General features: G+C 34.9%; 1 protein-coding gene across 2 annotated transcripts in view; it reads right to left on the bottom strand.

Annotated features, from left to right (window-relative positions):
- Positions 1 to 13,875, bottom strand: part of Dopey1 (dopey family member 1) — a 67,591-nt gene extending 53,716 nt beyond the window's left edge. Inside the window, exons 1-8 of one of the 2 annotated variants that reach the window (XM_013510756.1) lie at positions 13,779 to 13,875; positions 11,255 to 11,445; positions 8,585 to 8,766; positions 5,521 to 5,691; positions 3,513 to 3,702; positions 2,064 to 2,162; positions 1,133 to 1,232; positions 273 to 382 (exon numbers count right to left, since the gene is read on the bottom strand). In XM_013510756.1, coding sequence (XP_013366210.1) covers positions 273 to 382; positions 1,133 to 1,232; positions 2,064 to 2,162; positions 3,513 to 3,702; positions 5,521 to 5,691; positions 8,585 to 8,766; positions 11,255 to 11,392 — 990 coding nt within the window. In that variant the 5' untranslated portion in view covers positions 11,393 to 11,445; positions 13,779 to 13,875. The remainder of the gene's footprint in view (positions 1 to 272; positions 383 to 1,132; positions 1,233 to 2,063; positions 2,163 to 3,512; positions 3,703 to 5,520; positions 5,692 to 8,584; positions 8,767 to 11,254; positions 11,446 to 13,778) is intronic. The other variant, XM_013510757.1, reaches the window with a different exon arrangement.
- Between the last annotated feature and the right edge of the window lie 1,344 nt (positions 13,876 to 15,219).

Here is a 15,219-nt window from a genome sequence, read left to right as displayed (position 1 = left end):
GCTCCAGTGTTCATAGGACACACAGGTAAGAGGCTGAACTCTGTTTTAGTAAAGCTTGAGAACAACAAAATAAACAGCTCTAGGCTTACAAAAGAGTCTAATTTATGATCATTTATCATTTTATTTTAGCTATTTGCTGGTTACTGTCTCTCTTAGAAAGTGTTTGAGTCTTGTCTTCATCCAACTATGAATTCAATTAAGGCAGGACTCTATGTTATACTTGGTAACTAGCAGTCAGTAAGTAGGCAAAGAATAATGAAAGCATTCATTACCTGGACCAACAATTCTTTTGAAAAGGTATTGAAATAGTAAGTGGCATGTTCTTCAGGATTACTGTGTCTTGTACTTCTGGGTCCTATGATAGTACCGTTGTTATCAAAACCTCCATGGAAATAAATTGCCAATGAATTAAAATTCAACTCTCAGAACGGTTGCTCACTAAATACCAGAACAGCAAATATCTCAAAAACAGCACTAAACACTTACCAATTAGTAGCCCATTCAATGTCAGCAAGAGAGATCATTTCGGATAGTTTAATAAAGGGAAACCAATTCAGTAATAAGTATCACAATATTCTTCCAGAACTATCCTGTCCTCCAACACCCACCTTACCACAGTAAAATAACTGAGGACTCAAATTATCCAAGTGATATTGGATCCTCTCACTCCAGGCAGCAAGGCATTGGGAGGATAGGCCAAACACCGACAAAGTGTAGGAAACCAAAATGAACACAATGTTTCACTGCTTCAGTGGGAGTTGGGACCACATGGGAGCTGGTGGTACTTACTAGTTCTAATTCCTTTGATGACTTAAAAGTTTTAGAAATTTTGTCATTTTAATTATTAACTTATCCTTCTTTATTTACAAATTTATGGTGTTAACAACCTCAATTTATAAGATAGAAAAAATATCATTGTGTGACCATGGGGATTCAAATACTCTTCAACTAAGAAGGTTTTGAAATTTCTTCATTAATAGTTTATATTTTCATTACCCATTTACACAACAGTTTTAGCTTTACAAACAGTTTTAGCTTTTTAACTTAGAACATATAAAACTCAGTAACACTTATGTATGACAAATCTTTCTCCATTTTTTCTCGATTAGGACTATGTACATGAAACACCTACCAAGAAGCCATGCATACAGTCTTCGGTTCAGGGACATATCCCTCCTTAGTACTACGTGAAGGGCTGCTGACAATATCCTGATCATGTCTGGTCGAGTGGCCTGAAAAGATTGGGGATGTGACTGTACTTTATCACAACAAAAGTACATCATTATTTTTCCTCTTTTATAATGTTAAAAAAATTCAGTTATAATCTCAATTAAAAGTGTAAATATTAGACTTTCAAGTCAGCTTTCCATGAAATAAGTAAAAGAAATCTATCACTCCACCTACAGTGTAATAGCAATCTTACTTTTGGAAATAAAATGAAAACTATTAAATTACAAATACAATCAATACTCTCCAAGTTTACCGCATGCAAGACACATACAATGGTAAAGTGGGAAACCAGGATGACCATGATCCTTAATCTTAGGCGATCTAAAAATTTGGTATAGTAATGGGGAGAAGAGCATTAGAAATGGGTACAGTAATCAGAGAGAAAAGTACAGTATTAGAATTGAGTATTAGAATTAGGTATTTACCTGTTCAATATAGTTACTCTCTTTATAAAACAAATTACAGGCATAAAGTCTGAGAAAATCTTGGCAGGTAAGAATATAAAGTAACAAAGTACTAAAAAAGGAACAAGCCAAAAAAAGGCTCAGAAGCACCAATCCAGGGATATTACAAACTAAGTTCTTAGCAATTTAAGTCTACGAAGAATTAATCCCTCACACCCTGATGAGGAATTCAAGCGAGGGACGACTAGCACTCTGTTGGAAAACAAGACAGTTCAAAAGCAGGGGTCAATAACACTTGATGAACAGCCAGGTAATACATGTTTTAGGCTTTTGACTACACACATTTCCTTGACATATTTTTGTTTTCTCTTTCAAGCGTTGAAAACAGCATGGATTTGGGGGAGTTAATATCAGTCATTAATGTTTTACCTGACTCATGTGGAATGGAAAACAGAAGAGTATGAGGTCCAGGGTACTTCTCTGCACAAGAACACTGGAGTCCTGCACGGAAGTACTTACTGCTTCTACCTGAAATGAAGAGAGCCTTTAACATCTATCGCCTGCTATGCTAGGGGATTTTTTTCAACTTTTTTTCTTCTTGGTGTTAGGGTTTGATCCAGGGATTTGCACATGCCATGCATGCGTTCTATTACTGAGCCATCAGAATGCTGACTCTTCATTTTCTCTAATAAATAAAGTATGCTTCTAAGGATCACGGAGCGCTACACTGGAGAAGTTCCAACGATTTTTTTACGTCAAGTCAGCCCCAACATGGCTACAAAGACATCTGTATGTAAATGTTTATAGTAGCTTTACTAATAATTGTTCCAAATGGGATACAAATCAAATGTTTATTATTAACTGATGAATGAACAATCAGATTATGGTATTGTCATACAACAGAATGATATGTACCGATATAAAGACACAAATCAGTGGTATACACAAAAGCATTGCTGGATTTCAAATATATCATGAAAAGTGAAGGACACGATACTTGCACTCTGCATAAAGTATAATTTCATTTATTTTACTTCCCAGAAATAGCAAAATAAAAGAAATAGAAAATTTAGATTATTGTTTGCAAAGGTCTGGAAGTACAGTGGAAGAGGACTTGACCACACAGAACTTTTGGAGTGATATAATTTTTTGTATCCTGATCACAGCAGTTCCAGGACTTTAGGTGACCAGAATTCAAATAATTATATTTGTAAAAGGGTTAATTTCAGTGAATGTGAATTATACTTCAATAAATCTAACAAAAATCTGGATTAAAATCAGTCATATTATATGGGGAGAAAGGATAATGAGCAAAAATGAATATAAATTAAATATAAAATACATTCATATAATAAATGTGGCTATATGTTATGTATTGTCAGATCAATAAGATAGTAATAACAAAAGCCATTACTTTGCTTGAATAACAAACAATAGAGATAAGACAAACAAATAACATTATCTTTTCATAAAAAATTAAGCTTTTAAAATTAGTATTTTTTTTTTTTTTCCCCTGGTACCAGGCATTGAACTCACGACCTCGTGCTTGCCAGGCAGGATTTAGTGAGCTAAATCCCCAGCCTAGTAACTGATTTTTAAAGTTACTAATTTAGCATTTAGTTTTCCTTCATAAAAAATACAACCTCTATGAAAACAGGAACTCTCTTCACTACATGATTTTCCATACCCACCTGGAACAGTACTCAGCTCTAAAGAAATATTTGTGAGGGGCTGGGGATTTAGCTTAGCGGCAAAGCGCCTGCCTGGCAAGAGCAAGGTCGTTAGTTCAGTTCCCGGTACCAGAGAAAAACCAAAAACAAAACAAAACAAAACAAAAAGAAATATTTGTGAAATGAGCAACCGTATGTTTGGACTTACCATTAGCTCAATATCACTGCCGATTATGTAGAGCTGATCCTCCATGGAAAGCTTCCTATTCAAGTGGGCAAGGACATACGTGATTCCAGGAAGGCGGACAGCAGGGCTGGTGAGAAGACTGCCCCAGAGTGCACTATAGAACGCTGACTGGTCCACCGCGGCGGCAACCTTTTCCAACAGTGTATTCGTTCTGAGACAAAACAAACAAAAACAAAAGCAAGAAACAAAACTAAAATTTCACAGACAGGACCACATTAAAGTCCTGACTACTGTTTTCAAGCTGTATACTGATAGGAAATTAATTCATCTTGATACAGCTCAATCTCATCTATAAAATGAAAAGAATGACAAAAAGCACCACCACGAGACCTATCTAACCTCAGTGGGTTGTTAAACTACTCTAAGCAATAAAACACCACATATAATTTTTACTTAATGGTAATGTTATGGTAGAACATCTGTTGATTTTGCACAAAACCTTAGATCTGTATTTTAGTATGATACATTTCCAAATGCTTTCTTTTTGAAATCACATATCATACAGTTAAGCATTATGTTAATGAATTAGACCTATGACAAAATGAAAGATGTGTTACTACTTTATGAAGTACTACATTACAGATTACTTTTTGTTTTTAACAATGCAATATGTAACAGGCTATTTCACTGTAGTATAATGAAGTCATAATAAGAGAATTAGTTACTGCTGTGTGATTTAATACTGAGTGTAATCTCTTCGGGTCTCAATTTATATTGTATTAAAATCTGTGCCTAACACATTTATGAATGCTTTTTTTTTTCGAGACAGGGTCTTGCTATGCAGTTCAGGCTGGCCTTGATCTCACTTATGTAGCATAGGCTAGTCTTGAACTCACAACGATCCTCCTGCCTCAGCCTCCCAAGTACTGGGATTACAGGCATGTGCCACCTGCCCAGCCTATGAATGCTTTTAAAGACTGTGTGTGGAATAACAACCAAGCTATATGATAAATCATGAGATACTACAACCATAAATAAAATTATTTAATTTCCATATTAAATATTATTGTAGCTACATTAGTACTGACTGTACTTCCCTTAAGAAAATCTAACAATTTAAAACAAAACTGACTTAAATGCTAAATAAAGTAATTTTATATTTCTAAAATTTTAAGCAAATAAATAAAATACTTAAATTCATACAACTAATAAGCTGTTAGGACAAAAGAAATTTTTTTTTCAGAGTAGCCTAAAAGGGTAACCCAGTATGTTCAGAATTAGATTCTTACTGCACTGTGGGAGCAGCTGAGCTACAACTAAGGAGAGTAACTGGTCAATGCGTTTGAATAGGTTATTGAAATTTAAATAATTAAGTTTACTTATAAAGTAAATTTGGCAATTTCTATTTCTGCAACCTCAACTCAATTTCTTTTTCTTCTAGGAATACTTAATGCCATCAGTCACTGTCTATAAAATACTCAAAAAATAGCAGGATCCAAATCAGATCTGATAATTTTCCTTGAAAAGTTAAGAGTTAGTGAAATAGCACTGTACTTGGTGGTAGACTATTTTCTCCCATTAACCATTTAAAAACTGTTGGCAGATGGGCCAATTTTCCACTTGTTTCATTAATCTAAATGTCCTGTTTTATTTTTTGAATGACATATGTGTAAAGCACCACTGGACTAAGTGATTTTATTATTATAGCAACACAATACAATAGGTATTATGCTTTTTTATAGATGAGGAAACTGAATAAATTCAAAAATGTTAAAATTACAAAGTTCACACAGTGTCTGTACGGGCGTTGATTTAAATCCAGTGACTCTGAAGTCTGTGCTTTTACCACATGGCTGTATTTTCAGTATGATACACAGTATAGAGACACTATACTTTTTATTGCTATTGAAATCTTAATGTTATATTTTGGACTACCTACAATGATTCACTTTTGTGATGCTAAAACAAATTTAAAGATGCTTGCTGACAAAGCCATTGGATTACACAGTTCCACCAAACACCATTTTACCTCTCGTAGTATTCTGACCCTTCTTCTAAGCCGGGGAGAATACCAGTGAGCAATCCTTGCAGACCAGGCTTCAGTGTTTTACCCAAAGGCAAGTAATACATTTCATATAAACTGAGCAGTGTTGGTTTCACAGACATGGCAGCATTTGCAAGAAGAGGAAATAATCCAGAACTATTTACATTTTTTTGTAAAGGAGAAAGGGAAAGAAACAAAATTATGACAAAGTATTAATTTGTATGCACTTATATGTGTATATAAATCTCTTATTTTGATGAAATAAGTTGTACTGATTGACTTAAAAGGACATCGACAACTTCTTGTATACTGACAACTTCTATGAGGTGTGATCAAAAACTACAGTTAATATTTAAAATTTTAAAAGTATTACAGTAAAAGACGCACTGTCATTAATTCCCCTCAAAATATATTCCCTTATGTTTTCATTCACATGTCCCGTTGTTTTTGCCACTTTGTGAAGCGGTTCTGGAAGTCCTCCCTTGTGTCTTTAGTTGTGCTACCCCGGCTGCCTCAATTTCCTGAACTAATTAAAAATGTTTACCTATTACGGCCATTCTGGCTTTAGGAAAGAACCAGAAGTTGCATGATACCAGATCCTGCGAATAAGGTGGGTGAGGACACATGGTGGTCTTTTTACGACCCTGCCTTTCCACTGGATGGCACCCCAGCAGCACCACTGACTCTCTCTATATTTATCCTATCTCGTAAAGACAGCTATGAAAGAGGACTTCTAGAACTGTATCAGAAAAGCGGCAAGAGTAATGGGCCAATCTGAAGGGGATGAATGGCAATGTATCTTTTACTGTATAAAAGTTTTAATTAAAAAAATTCACCGTATATTGTGATCACACCTGGTACATCCATTAAAAACAAGCTCTCTCCCCTGAGTTCCATACTTATCAGCTCAGTAACTACCTAGATGTTTCATAAAGACTTAATATTTCACAATTCTGAAAGAGAAGTCTTTCTCCTTCAAAATCTGTTCCTTTTCCTATAATTGCCATTTTAAAATACAGCATCACTATCTAGCTGGCTAGCCAAAAACGGACGAGTGATTCTTAACCCCTTTTAAAAACTGCCTACTCCAACCTTCAATCACCAAGTTTTCTTGCCAAGTCACTCTTAGAAATTTTTGAACATAATAAATTTTATTCATCTCTACCACTTACCTGTAAGAGGCCACCAATCTCATGTTTATCATCTTAACAGGTCCACTGCATCAATACTGCCTGCATATTGTACTCATTAAAATTCTCATTTATTTCCTGTAGCCAAAGCAGCTTTTAACCACTTTTTTATGATTTAGCTACTGTACACCACTCTACAGCCCCATGTATATTCACCACTTTATTTGGGAATCTTCTATTCCAAGGACAGTGAAGGATTCCTTTCCGGTTCCTTTCAGAAACCTTCCATATGCTTTTCAAGACTTTTGCACATACTGCTCACACAGATAAAATGTACTTAGATCCTCTTTGTATGTCTGGGTGATTTCTAAACTTCCAGATCTCAGCCTACAACATTTTTTTTTTTGAGACTGTCTCCCAATTACACTAGGGTTAGGCCCTTGTTTATTGTACCCATGGCACTCAATGTTGTTTTATTAGAACATTTATCATGTTTTTGAATTAATGTGTGTCTTCCCCAACAAATTGCATCAGAAATGAAGGGCCTATAACAGTCCTTTTATTTCTGTATCCAAGTACTAGTACCATGTCCTGCATTTAGGAAACCATCACTGAGTGAAGAATCTCTCTTGCTTTTAGGCTGTAAGGAAAATAGAAATCATCTGCAGCTGCCCACTTTTGTGTCTCCAGTTGTAGACAGTTTGCACCTACGGATATCCTCCTTCAGCATTCCTCCATTTGCCCCAGGGCCCATGTCCCGCATTTGCCAGAACGCATAGCCATTCATTTTCCTTTTGCTTTCTCATAACTTCTTTTTTCTACCAGTACCTATGCTATTCAACACAAATGCAATGAAATCTTTTCCCATGGGAAAATCTTTTCCCAGAACTAAGTATGCCTCCCCATGAGTCTAAAAAGACAACAAATAATATCAACAACCAAACCTCCAAGCTTTTATTTTTAAGTAGCTTGAAGCTGCCACCCTCCCTATATGAGCTGTTAGGGCAGTGTGTAATGTATGTGTGTGGGTGTGTGTAGACCCATGTAAACATACACATGTATTTTTACACACACATTCCTTTTGATTTATCATCTTCTACCTAACCTTAAAGATAAAACTCTGGTTACCAGGGGTAGGAAGAAAAAAACATGTAGGTAAAAGATTATAAGACAGCGGTTAAGTAGAATGAATAAGTCTAGAGATTTAACGTACAACATGAGAACTATAATTAAAAAATGGTATTTGTGATTTTTACCACATGAATAGACTGGTTAATCTTGCCACAAAAATCAAAAGCAGGGTAACCATGTGAAATGAGTATAGGTTAAGTTGTTTCCATAAATTAACATATAGCCATTTTATTATCTTTATGTGTCTTTTAGTGTACATATTTAAAGTTTACAACATAATTGTTTAAAAATGATAAATTATGGACACAGATAAGGTTGTCCAAGGAAAGGATCTTAAGTGAAAATGTAAGAAGGTATAGAACTGAGTATGCCCTAAGAAACTGTATTTTGAGTTCAGGTAAAGAAGGAAAGGCTGGTGAAGATGACTAAGAGTACTAACCAAAATAAATGAGGTGCTGTGGAAACCAAGGGAGAAGATAATTTCAAGTGAATAAAGAACGGTCAACAATGTTGAAAGCTACTGAGAAATAGAGGTATCTTATTTTTCTTAGGCTAGTTTTCAAGCTTTAAAGAGCAGAATGTCCTCTTTTAAATGAAAGCTTTTCATAAATGACATCTAATCTAAAAAAACTTTAAGGAATGTTTTAAATTTTTGTAACTCATGTATATTTAAGAGTGTCATCAAAGACTTAATCATGGAGGAGATTTTTAGCACAGAAAATATATAAGAGATTAGCAATATATTTTTATTTCTATTATATTTAAACAGACACTGAAATTATTCTTACCTATATAAAAAAAGATCTTTGGCAAGTCGCTTAGGTCCAATGATTTTGAAGATAATTTCATATGTTTCAAGTGCCTTCCGATGAACACCACCTGGTAATGCTGGATGCAGACATTGAGCCAGGCGTTTGCCTATGGTCAGTTTTTTGGGTACTACCTGGTACTTTGCATTATTTTGTAGAACCTTGAAAAAATATTGTAATAAAGATGAAAAAAACTTTATTTTCATTTTCTAGCACAGCACTGTAAAAATTATCATTATAGCTTTTTGTCAGTCACAACTACTTATGTTTGAAATTAAAACTGAGGAAAATAAAAATATTAACACTGTTTTAGGTTTTCCAAACTGTTAATTTCTGACATAAGAGAAAACTGTGTGTGCATGTGTGTGCGCGCGCATGTGTGTGTGTGCAGTGCTGGTAGTGGTGGGTGGTGGTGATGGTACTGGGAAATGAACCTACAGCTGTAGCACTGAGCTACATACAGCTCTTTTTAGATTGAGATAGGGTCTAGCTAAGTTGCTGAGGCTGGCCTTGAACTTGAGATCTTCTTGCATGAGCCTCTAGAGCCACTGGGATTATACAGATATACCACCATGCCCAGCTAACAACCATTTTCTGACTGGTATTTTGTCTGAAACATATGTAGAAAATTGGACTTCACCGTAGATATTTTATTGGAGGAGGTATAACCACTGGTCTGGCATATGATGTTACAAGAAGTAATTTTAATGATTATAAGAAATCTACCTGAGACTATAATTTTCTATTTGTCTTCCTAAACTTCCCAATTAGAAGAAACAAAGTTTGCTTTACTTATTTAACTATAACTTTTTTTTAGAGATAATGGTCAGGGAAGGATTTTCATTAAGAGGATCCAAGATTATTTATATAACAAAAAGATCATCTAAATATATAGTCTTTGAAGTACTGGGACTCAGAATGAATATGGAATATGCTAGAACTTGAATAGAAGAAATATATTAAACGTCCTTCATTTTACAAAAGAAAAAACTGAGGTTGAAATATATAAAATGTACTGCCACCAAAATGTACTGTACAGTGGAGGTCAGAAATAAATCTCCCAGTTCATTATATATTTATTAAAACATGTATTCAGGCTATCTTCAACAATCCTTACTTTATTCCACTACAGATTTAGAAAGTTTTGTCAGTGATTCTTGAGTGTCTTACTTTGTATTGGCTGGATATATTAACTATATTCATGAATATTGATTAATATATAAAAACTATGTAATTACATGAATTAATTTCCATAATTTAATGAACTACCTTTAAAAACAGTTGCTTGTTTTTTTTTTTTTTTGGTTTTTCTCCGGTACCGGGAACCGAACTCACGACCTTGCGCTTGCCAGGCAGGCGCTTTGCCGCTGAGCTAAATCCCCAGCCCCCTAAAAACAGTTTCAAGTAAGAACTCTTCAGATAGAGAATCTAAGTACCTTGAAGCAAACTTATACTTATGGGTACAATTTCTGGTGGATGTTTTAAAGAAATTAAGAACTTTCCAAACTTCATATGATAAACACTAGAAGCTAACACGTCAAACAGACACTTGTATATAATTTTCTGAGGGGTGGTTTGAGAAGGGGTCTCGCTATGTAGCTCAAGCTGGCCTCAAACGTGTGGCAACCCTGTCTCAGCCTCCGGGGTGCTGGAATTATAGGTGTGCATCACTACACCCAGCTTTGTGTATCCAATTTTAAGACCTCTTGAAAATGACAGCTTTTACTTTAAAAATATTAAGATGACTACCATAGTTTCAGGTTCCAAGCTAGTGTCCTTCATTTGTATTATATATATATCTTTCCAAATAATTATATGCTGAGCTATTTGATTTTAACATAGTTACCATAAGGGTATTCCTTTCCTATCCAGCCCTTTTAAAATTTAGACACATCCTTTGTGAACAACAACCTAAAAGTTATGGCTGTGAGGTGAGAAAAATTTAATCTAAGTTAAACTACAACAGGGTCAAAGTGGAAAGTGAGCGAGTGAGGGCCAGGCATACGGGTCAGTGGCAAGTGTGAGGTCTGGAGTTTGATCCCCAGTACTAAACAAAAAAAAAAAAGAAAAGCTAAGTAAAAGTTGATCAGTGGTGGTGGTACTGTGGGTAAAACCAAACCTATCAGGAAGGATCGCTCAAAGCCAGGCTCGAAGGCATAAGTTACTGTATATAGAATTGCCTCTGTAAGAAACAAAGCAAAACAATAACAAGAAAAACCAAAATCACAACTGTGAATTGCCCGAATATAAAATACTTCCTTGTTGCTACATAGGTATCATTCGGAAAGCATACAGCAGGGACTGCTTTCTACTTGCTGTTTTGTATTTTGGTGCTGGGAACTTCAAAACTATATCTGATGCTGTTATGGAAACTTACTAGGTCTCAACGTTAGCATCTTTGCTTCACAGTCTTGTGTTTTTACAGGTATTAATTACTTCTCAAGCACTGCTGTTTTTCTGAATTAGAACTTATGAAGGGTTCGCAGTGTGCCTGACTATATAGCCTTGCAACTCATGAAGTAAAACAGCACTACAAAAATTAAACAATGCTTTACATTGTTCTGTTGTTTAAGATTTAGAGAAATTCTGTAACTATAAAAATAGATTTCTAAGTTTTATCCCTTTTGATACTGGATAAGACAAACATACCTTGTTAAGTTTTCCAAGTGCTGATATCAAATCTGCCCATTCACTGGAGTACTCAAAATTCTTTAGTGCTTTATCAATTGCAGCTACATAGTTTCTGTACTTGGAGTCACTCAGTAACTCCAGCTCTTCTGTGTTCATCCTCCCACAGCGTCCCACTACAGACCAGTTCCAGAGTCATGCAAAGTCATTACCTACAAAAAATTTGAGGGAGGAACCACGGTTACAAAGGAACGCACCAAAATGGGTTCCTATGGTCTTGCTAAAAAGGTAATGGCTAACTTGATAATGATTCTTAAGTGAGAAATGGTCACAATTCTCATCAGCTAGTGTACAGGATAGAAGTATTTAAATACAACTTCAAAGAGACCTAACTGTTTACTCTTTCCTAGAGACTTGAATTATAACTGAGAATTTAGGGATACAAAAACGAAAGTTTCTAATATTTATTTCAGTTTAGAAATCATATTATTTCTGTCACATTTACTGACAGAAAATTTCTAATATGCATACCCTTTGTTTTTATCAACAAATATAGTAAGACTGGTTAGACTGGTTTTTTGAATTTTTTGTTTTTTTTCCAGTACCAGGAATCAAACTCACGACCTTGCGCTTTCCAGGCAGGCGCTGTTCCACTGAGCTAAATCCTCAGCCCCTGAGACTGGTTAGATTGTAAACATCAAGGTCATGGGACCAACAGAATGAATACTTTGAAGATCATTAAGTAATAAGTGGGTATTGATATGAACAAACATTAGCTATTTGTTTTTGTTTTTTTTGGTACGGGGAATCGAACTCGTGACCTCAGGCTTGCCAGGCAAGCGCTTATGTCGCTGAGTTACATCCCGGCAAACATCAGCTATTTGGAATTAGATTTTATTTTGAATAAAACTGACAAAAATACATGGTGGTTTAAAATATGTCCACAAGTTGTTTGATATTGCTTTAAAAAAATAAGCCTAATCTTGCAGCTCCTTAGGCTACATTCTGTGACTCAAATTTAATGAAAATAAGATAGAAGAGAACATAAGTAATAACACTAGACAGTAAAGGTATTTCAGTCTCTTTACTCTGTTAGCACGTGTCCTGGGGCAAGCGTGCTGCCACTTTATGAGGTTACTTCAGGGAGCCCTATGGAGAAGTCCCTGAGGTGAGGAACTGAGGTTTTGGTCAGAGCCAGGGAGGGAGCCACCTTATCTTAGGAGCAGATCTTTCATTTCTAGGCCACGCTTTGATTTGACTGCAGACCCAAATGACACCTTGACTGTCAATTCAAAAAGACCCCAAGTTAGAAGTACATAGGTAAGTCTCAAATTCATGACCACGAGAAAGTTTTGTTTTAGGCTACTAAGGTAATTTGTTAGACAGCAATAGATAATTAAAAAAAATAACAAGGATTTAATTGAGTCTCAACTTAAAAGTCAGTGTGGCCTCTCCTCTACTTTTTTGTATCCTGCCTGACCTCTCATTGCCGGAACCTTTCCCTAGAGCTAGATTCAAGGGTCTGCAGGGAGGGCTAAGAATGAGCCTCTGAGAATGCCAATAAAATTCAATGGGGGCAAGAATTATCTCCTTGGTAAGCAGTCTAAAATAACTGGATGCCACATACAAAAGTAATTTGATTCCTTCCTCATATCTATATAAAAACTGACATAAAATGTATCACAAATCTAAATATAGCAACTAGATACTCTTACACAAAAAATAGGACTAAATCTTCCTGACCTAAGGGTAGGCACAGTCTATTCAGAAATCTACAAAACACAATAAAAGAAAAAATAAATTGTATTTCATCAAAATTAAAACTTTTGTCACAAAGGATACCACCAGAAAAGTGAAGACCACTGATAAAATGAGAAACTGTATTTCCCACACAGCTGATAATTTCCTGAACTAGATGCATAAAGAACTTCTAAAGTCAGTAATAAAAGGATAAATAATTTTAAAATGTACAAAGGATATGAACAGACATTTCTACAAAGAAAATACACATGTAATAAGTACATGAAGTAACACTCAACATCATTACTTATCAGCGAATGCTCATCAAGATAATACTTCATACAAGTTATGGAGAAACGGTGACACATGTATGTGTGTGGGGATCATTAACTGGTGCCACTGCTTTGGAAAACAAAGTGTGTCAGGTCCCAACAGGTCACACACATAATTACTAGAACACTCAGCAATTACACTCCTAGGTATGATACAGAACCAAGAGAAAGGTAAAACATGTCTGCTCAAAAACCTGTATAGGAATGTTTATAGAAGCATTATTCATGATAGCCCAAAGAGAGAAATAATCTTGGCCTCTATCAATAAATGCATGGCTAAATGAAGTACAATGGCATATTATTCAGCTATAAAAAGAATGGAACTACTAATACATGGTATAATGTATATGAATCTTGAAAACATGTTAAATGAAAAACTCCATTTCAAAGACCACATATGTCTACGATTTCATTTATATGCAATGTCCAGAATAGACTAACCTAAAGGGACAAAGTAAGTGGAGGTTGCTTACAGTGGGGTGAGGAAAACCACTGGGTGAAAACAGGAAGTGAAGTCCTAACAGCACAGGAGTCTTTAGGGGCTGATGAAAACGCTCCAAGACTGACCGTAGTGATGGTAATCCAACTCTGACTGTACTGAAAAACACTGAGGGTACGCTGCAAATTTATACATAAATAGGTGAGATGGGTATGTGAATAGTATCTCAAAGTTATACACACGGTTATATAAATAAAGGGCCTCACAGACTGCGCCTCAACTAAAATTCTATGTAAAATTTATATCCTGCATTTTACTTGAGATAGTATATCTCTTAAATATTTTCAAAAAAAAGTTTTTTACATAATTATCAAAAATGTTAGGAACCAGTAGAGAATACAACCTATGCAGTATTAGTAAAATGGGTAAGGTTTTGGTTCCTGATTCTCTGCCTCAGTATTTTCTTACCTATAAAAATGAAAACAAGGAGAAGCCCATCTTTGGAAAGCATAATCACTTTAAATGTAATCATGTGACATATGAAATTACTTTTTAATAACTGCGTAGCAGCCACTGTGTTTGCTGACTAGAGACAACATCTTTGTGAAGATACTTTTATTTTCAATCAGAAAAGAGTGGGAATGGAAAACAATGTAAGCCACAACACAATCTACTTTTCTTTGTAAAATTGTGAATATTTAAACGTAAAGGCTTAAAATAATATAAAGATTATGTGGAAGTAAACTCTCCCACCACATTATCAAGTAATAAATACCTTCATGCTCTGAAATCTCAAGAGTAGCAAGTGAAACAAAAAGCAGTATTATGAAGTACTACTCAGGATAAATTCACATCAAAATTACTTTTATTTTACAGAGTTGCTAAGCAATTCCCCTATTAAAGGCAAAGGTCTCTGAGAGCAGAAGCTGTATCTTTCACAAGTCTGTATTCTAAACCGCAAAAAACTACAATGAGGTGGCTCAAGCTGGATTCTTAACAAAAGTGGTTTCAGTAGAATGGTTTTTGTGTTTTGATTTTGTCACCATTGTCGTTCTTTTGTTAGTTTTTTTTTAAGTCTTTAAAAAAAAAAACAAGAAGAATGGTTAAGATTGGAGACAAAAACCCCAAAATTCTACAAGCTCTTTCATTGTCACTCTATAGTTTCTAATACTTTTACAAACTAGATTTAAGTACAACACACAATATATACACAAGGCAAACACTAGCATACTAAAAATGATAGCTTTGATACTAATAAGATACTTAAAACCTAATAGTGAATAACAGAATGAAGATTTTAATGAACAAAATATTTCTAGTTTTGTTTCTGAGACATCACAAGAAGGAAAAGCAAAGTAAAATTAAACTCAGGAAAATATCAACTTAATTGGATTTCTAAATGTATATAAAATAATTGAATTCCAATCAAACCTAAGAATGTACTGTATTAGTAGTAGATGGAATAAACCACATGC

Source organism: Chinchilla lanigera, unplaced genomic scaffold, assembly GCF_000276665.1.
Source record: "Chinchilla lanigera isolate Chin_1 unplaced genomic scaffold, ChiLan1.0 scaffold00010, whole genome shotgun sequence".
Lineage (NCBI taxonomy): Eukaryota > Metazoa > Chordata > Mammalia > Rodentia > Chinchillidae > Chinchilla > Chinchilla lanigera.
This window is presented reverse-complemented; position numbering and strand designations above follow the sequence as displayed.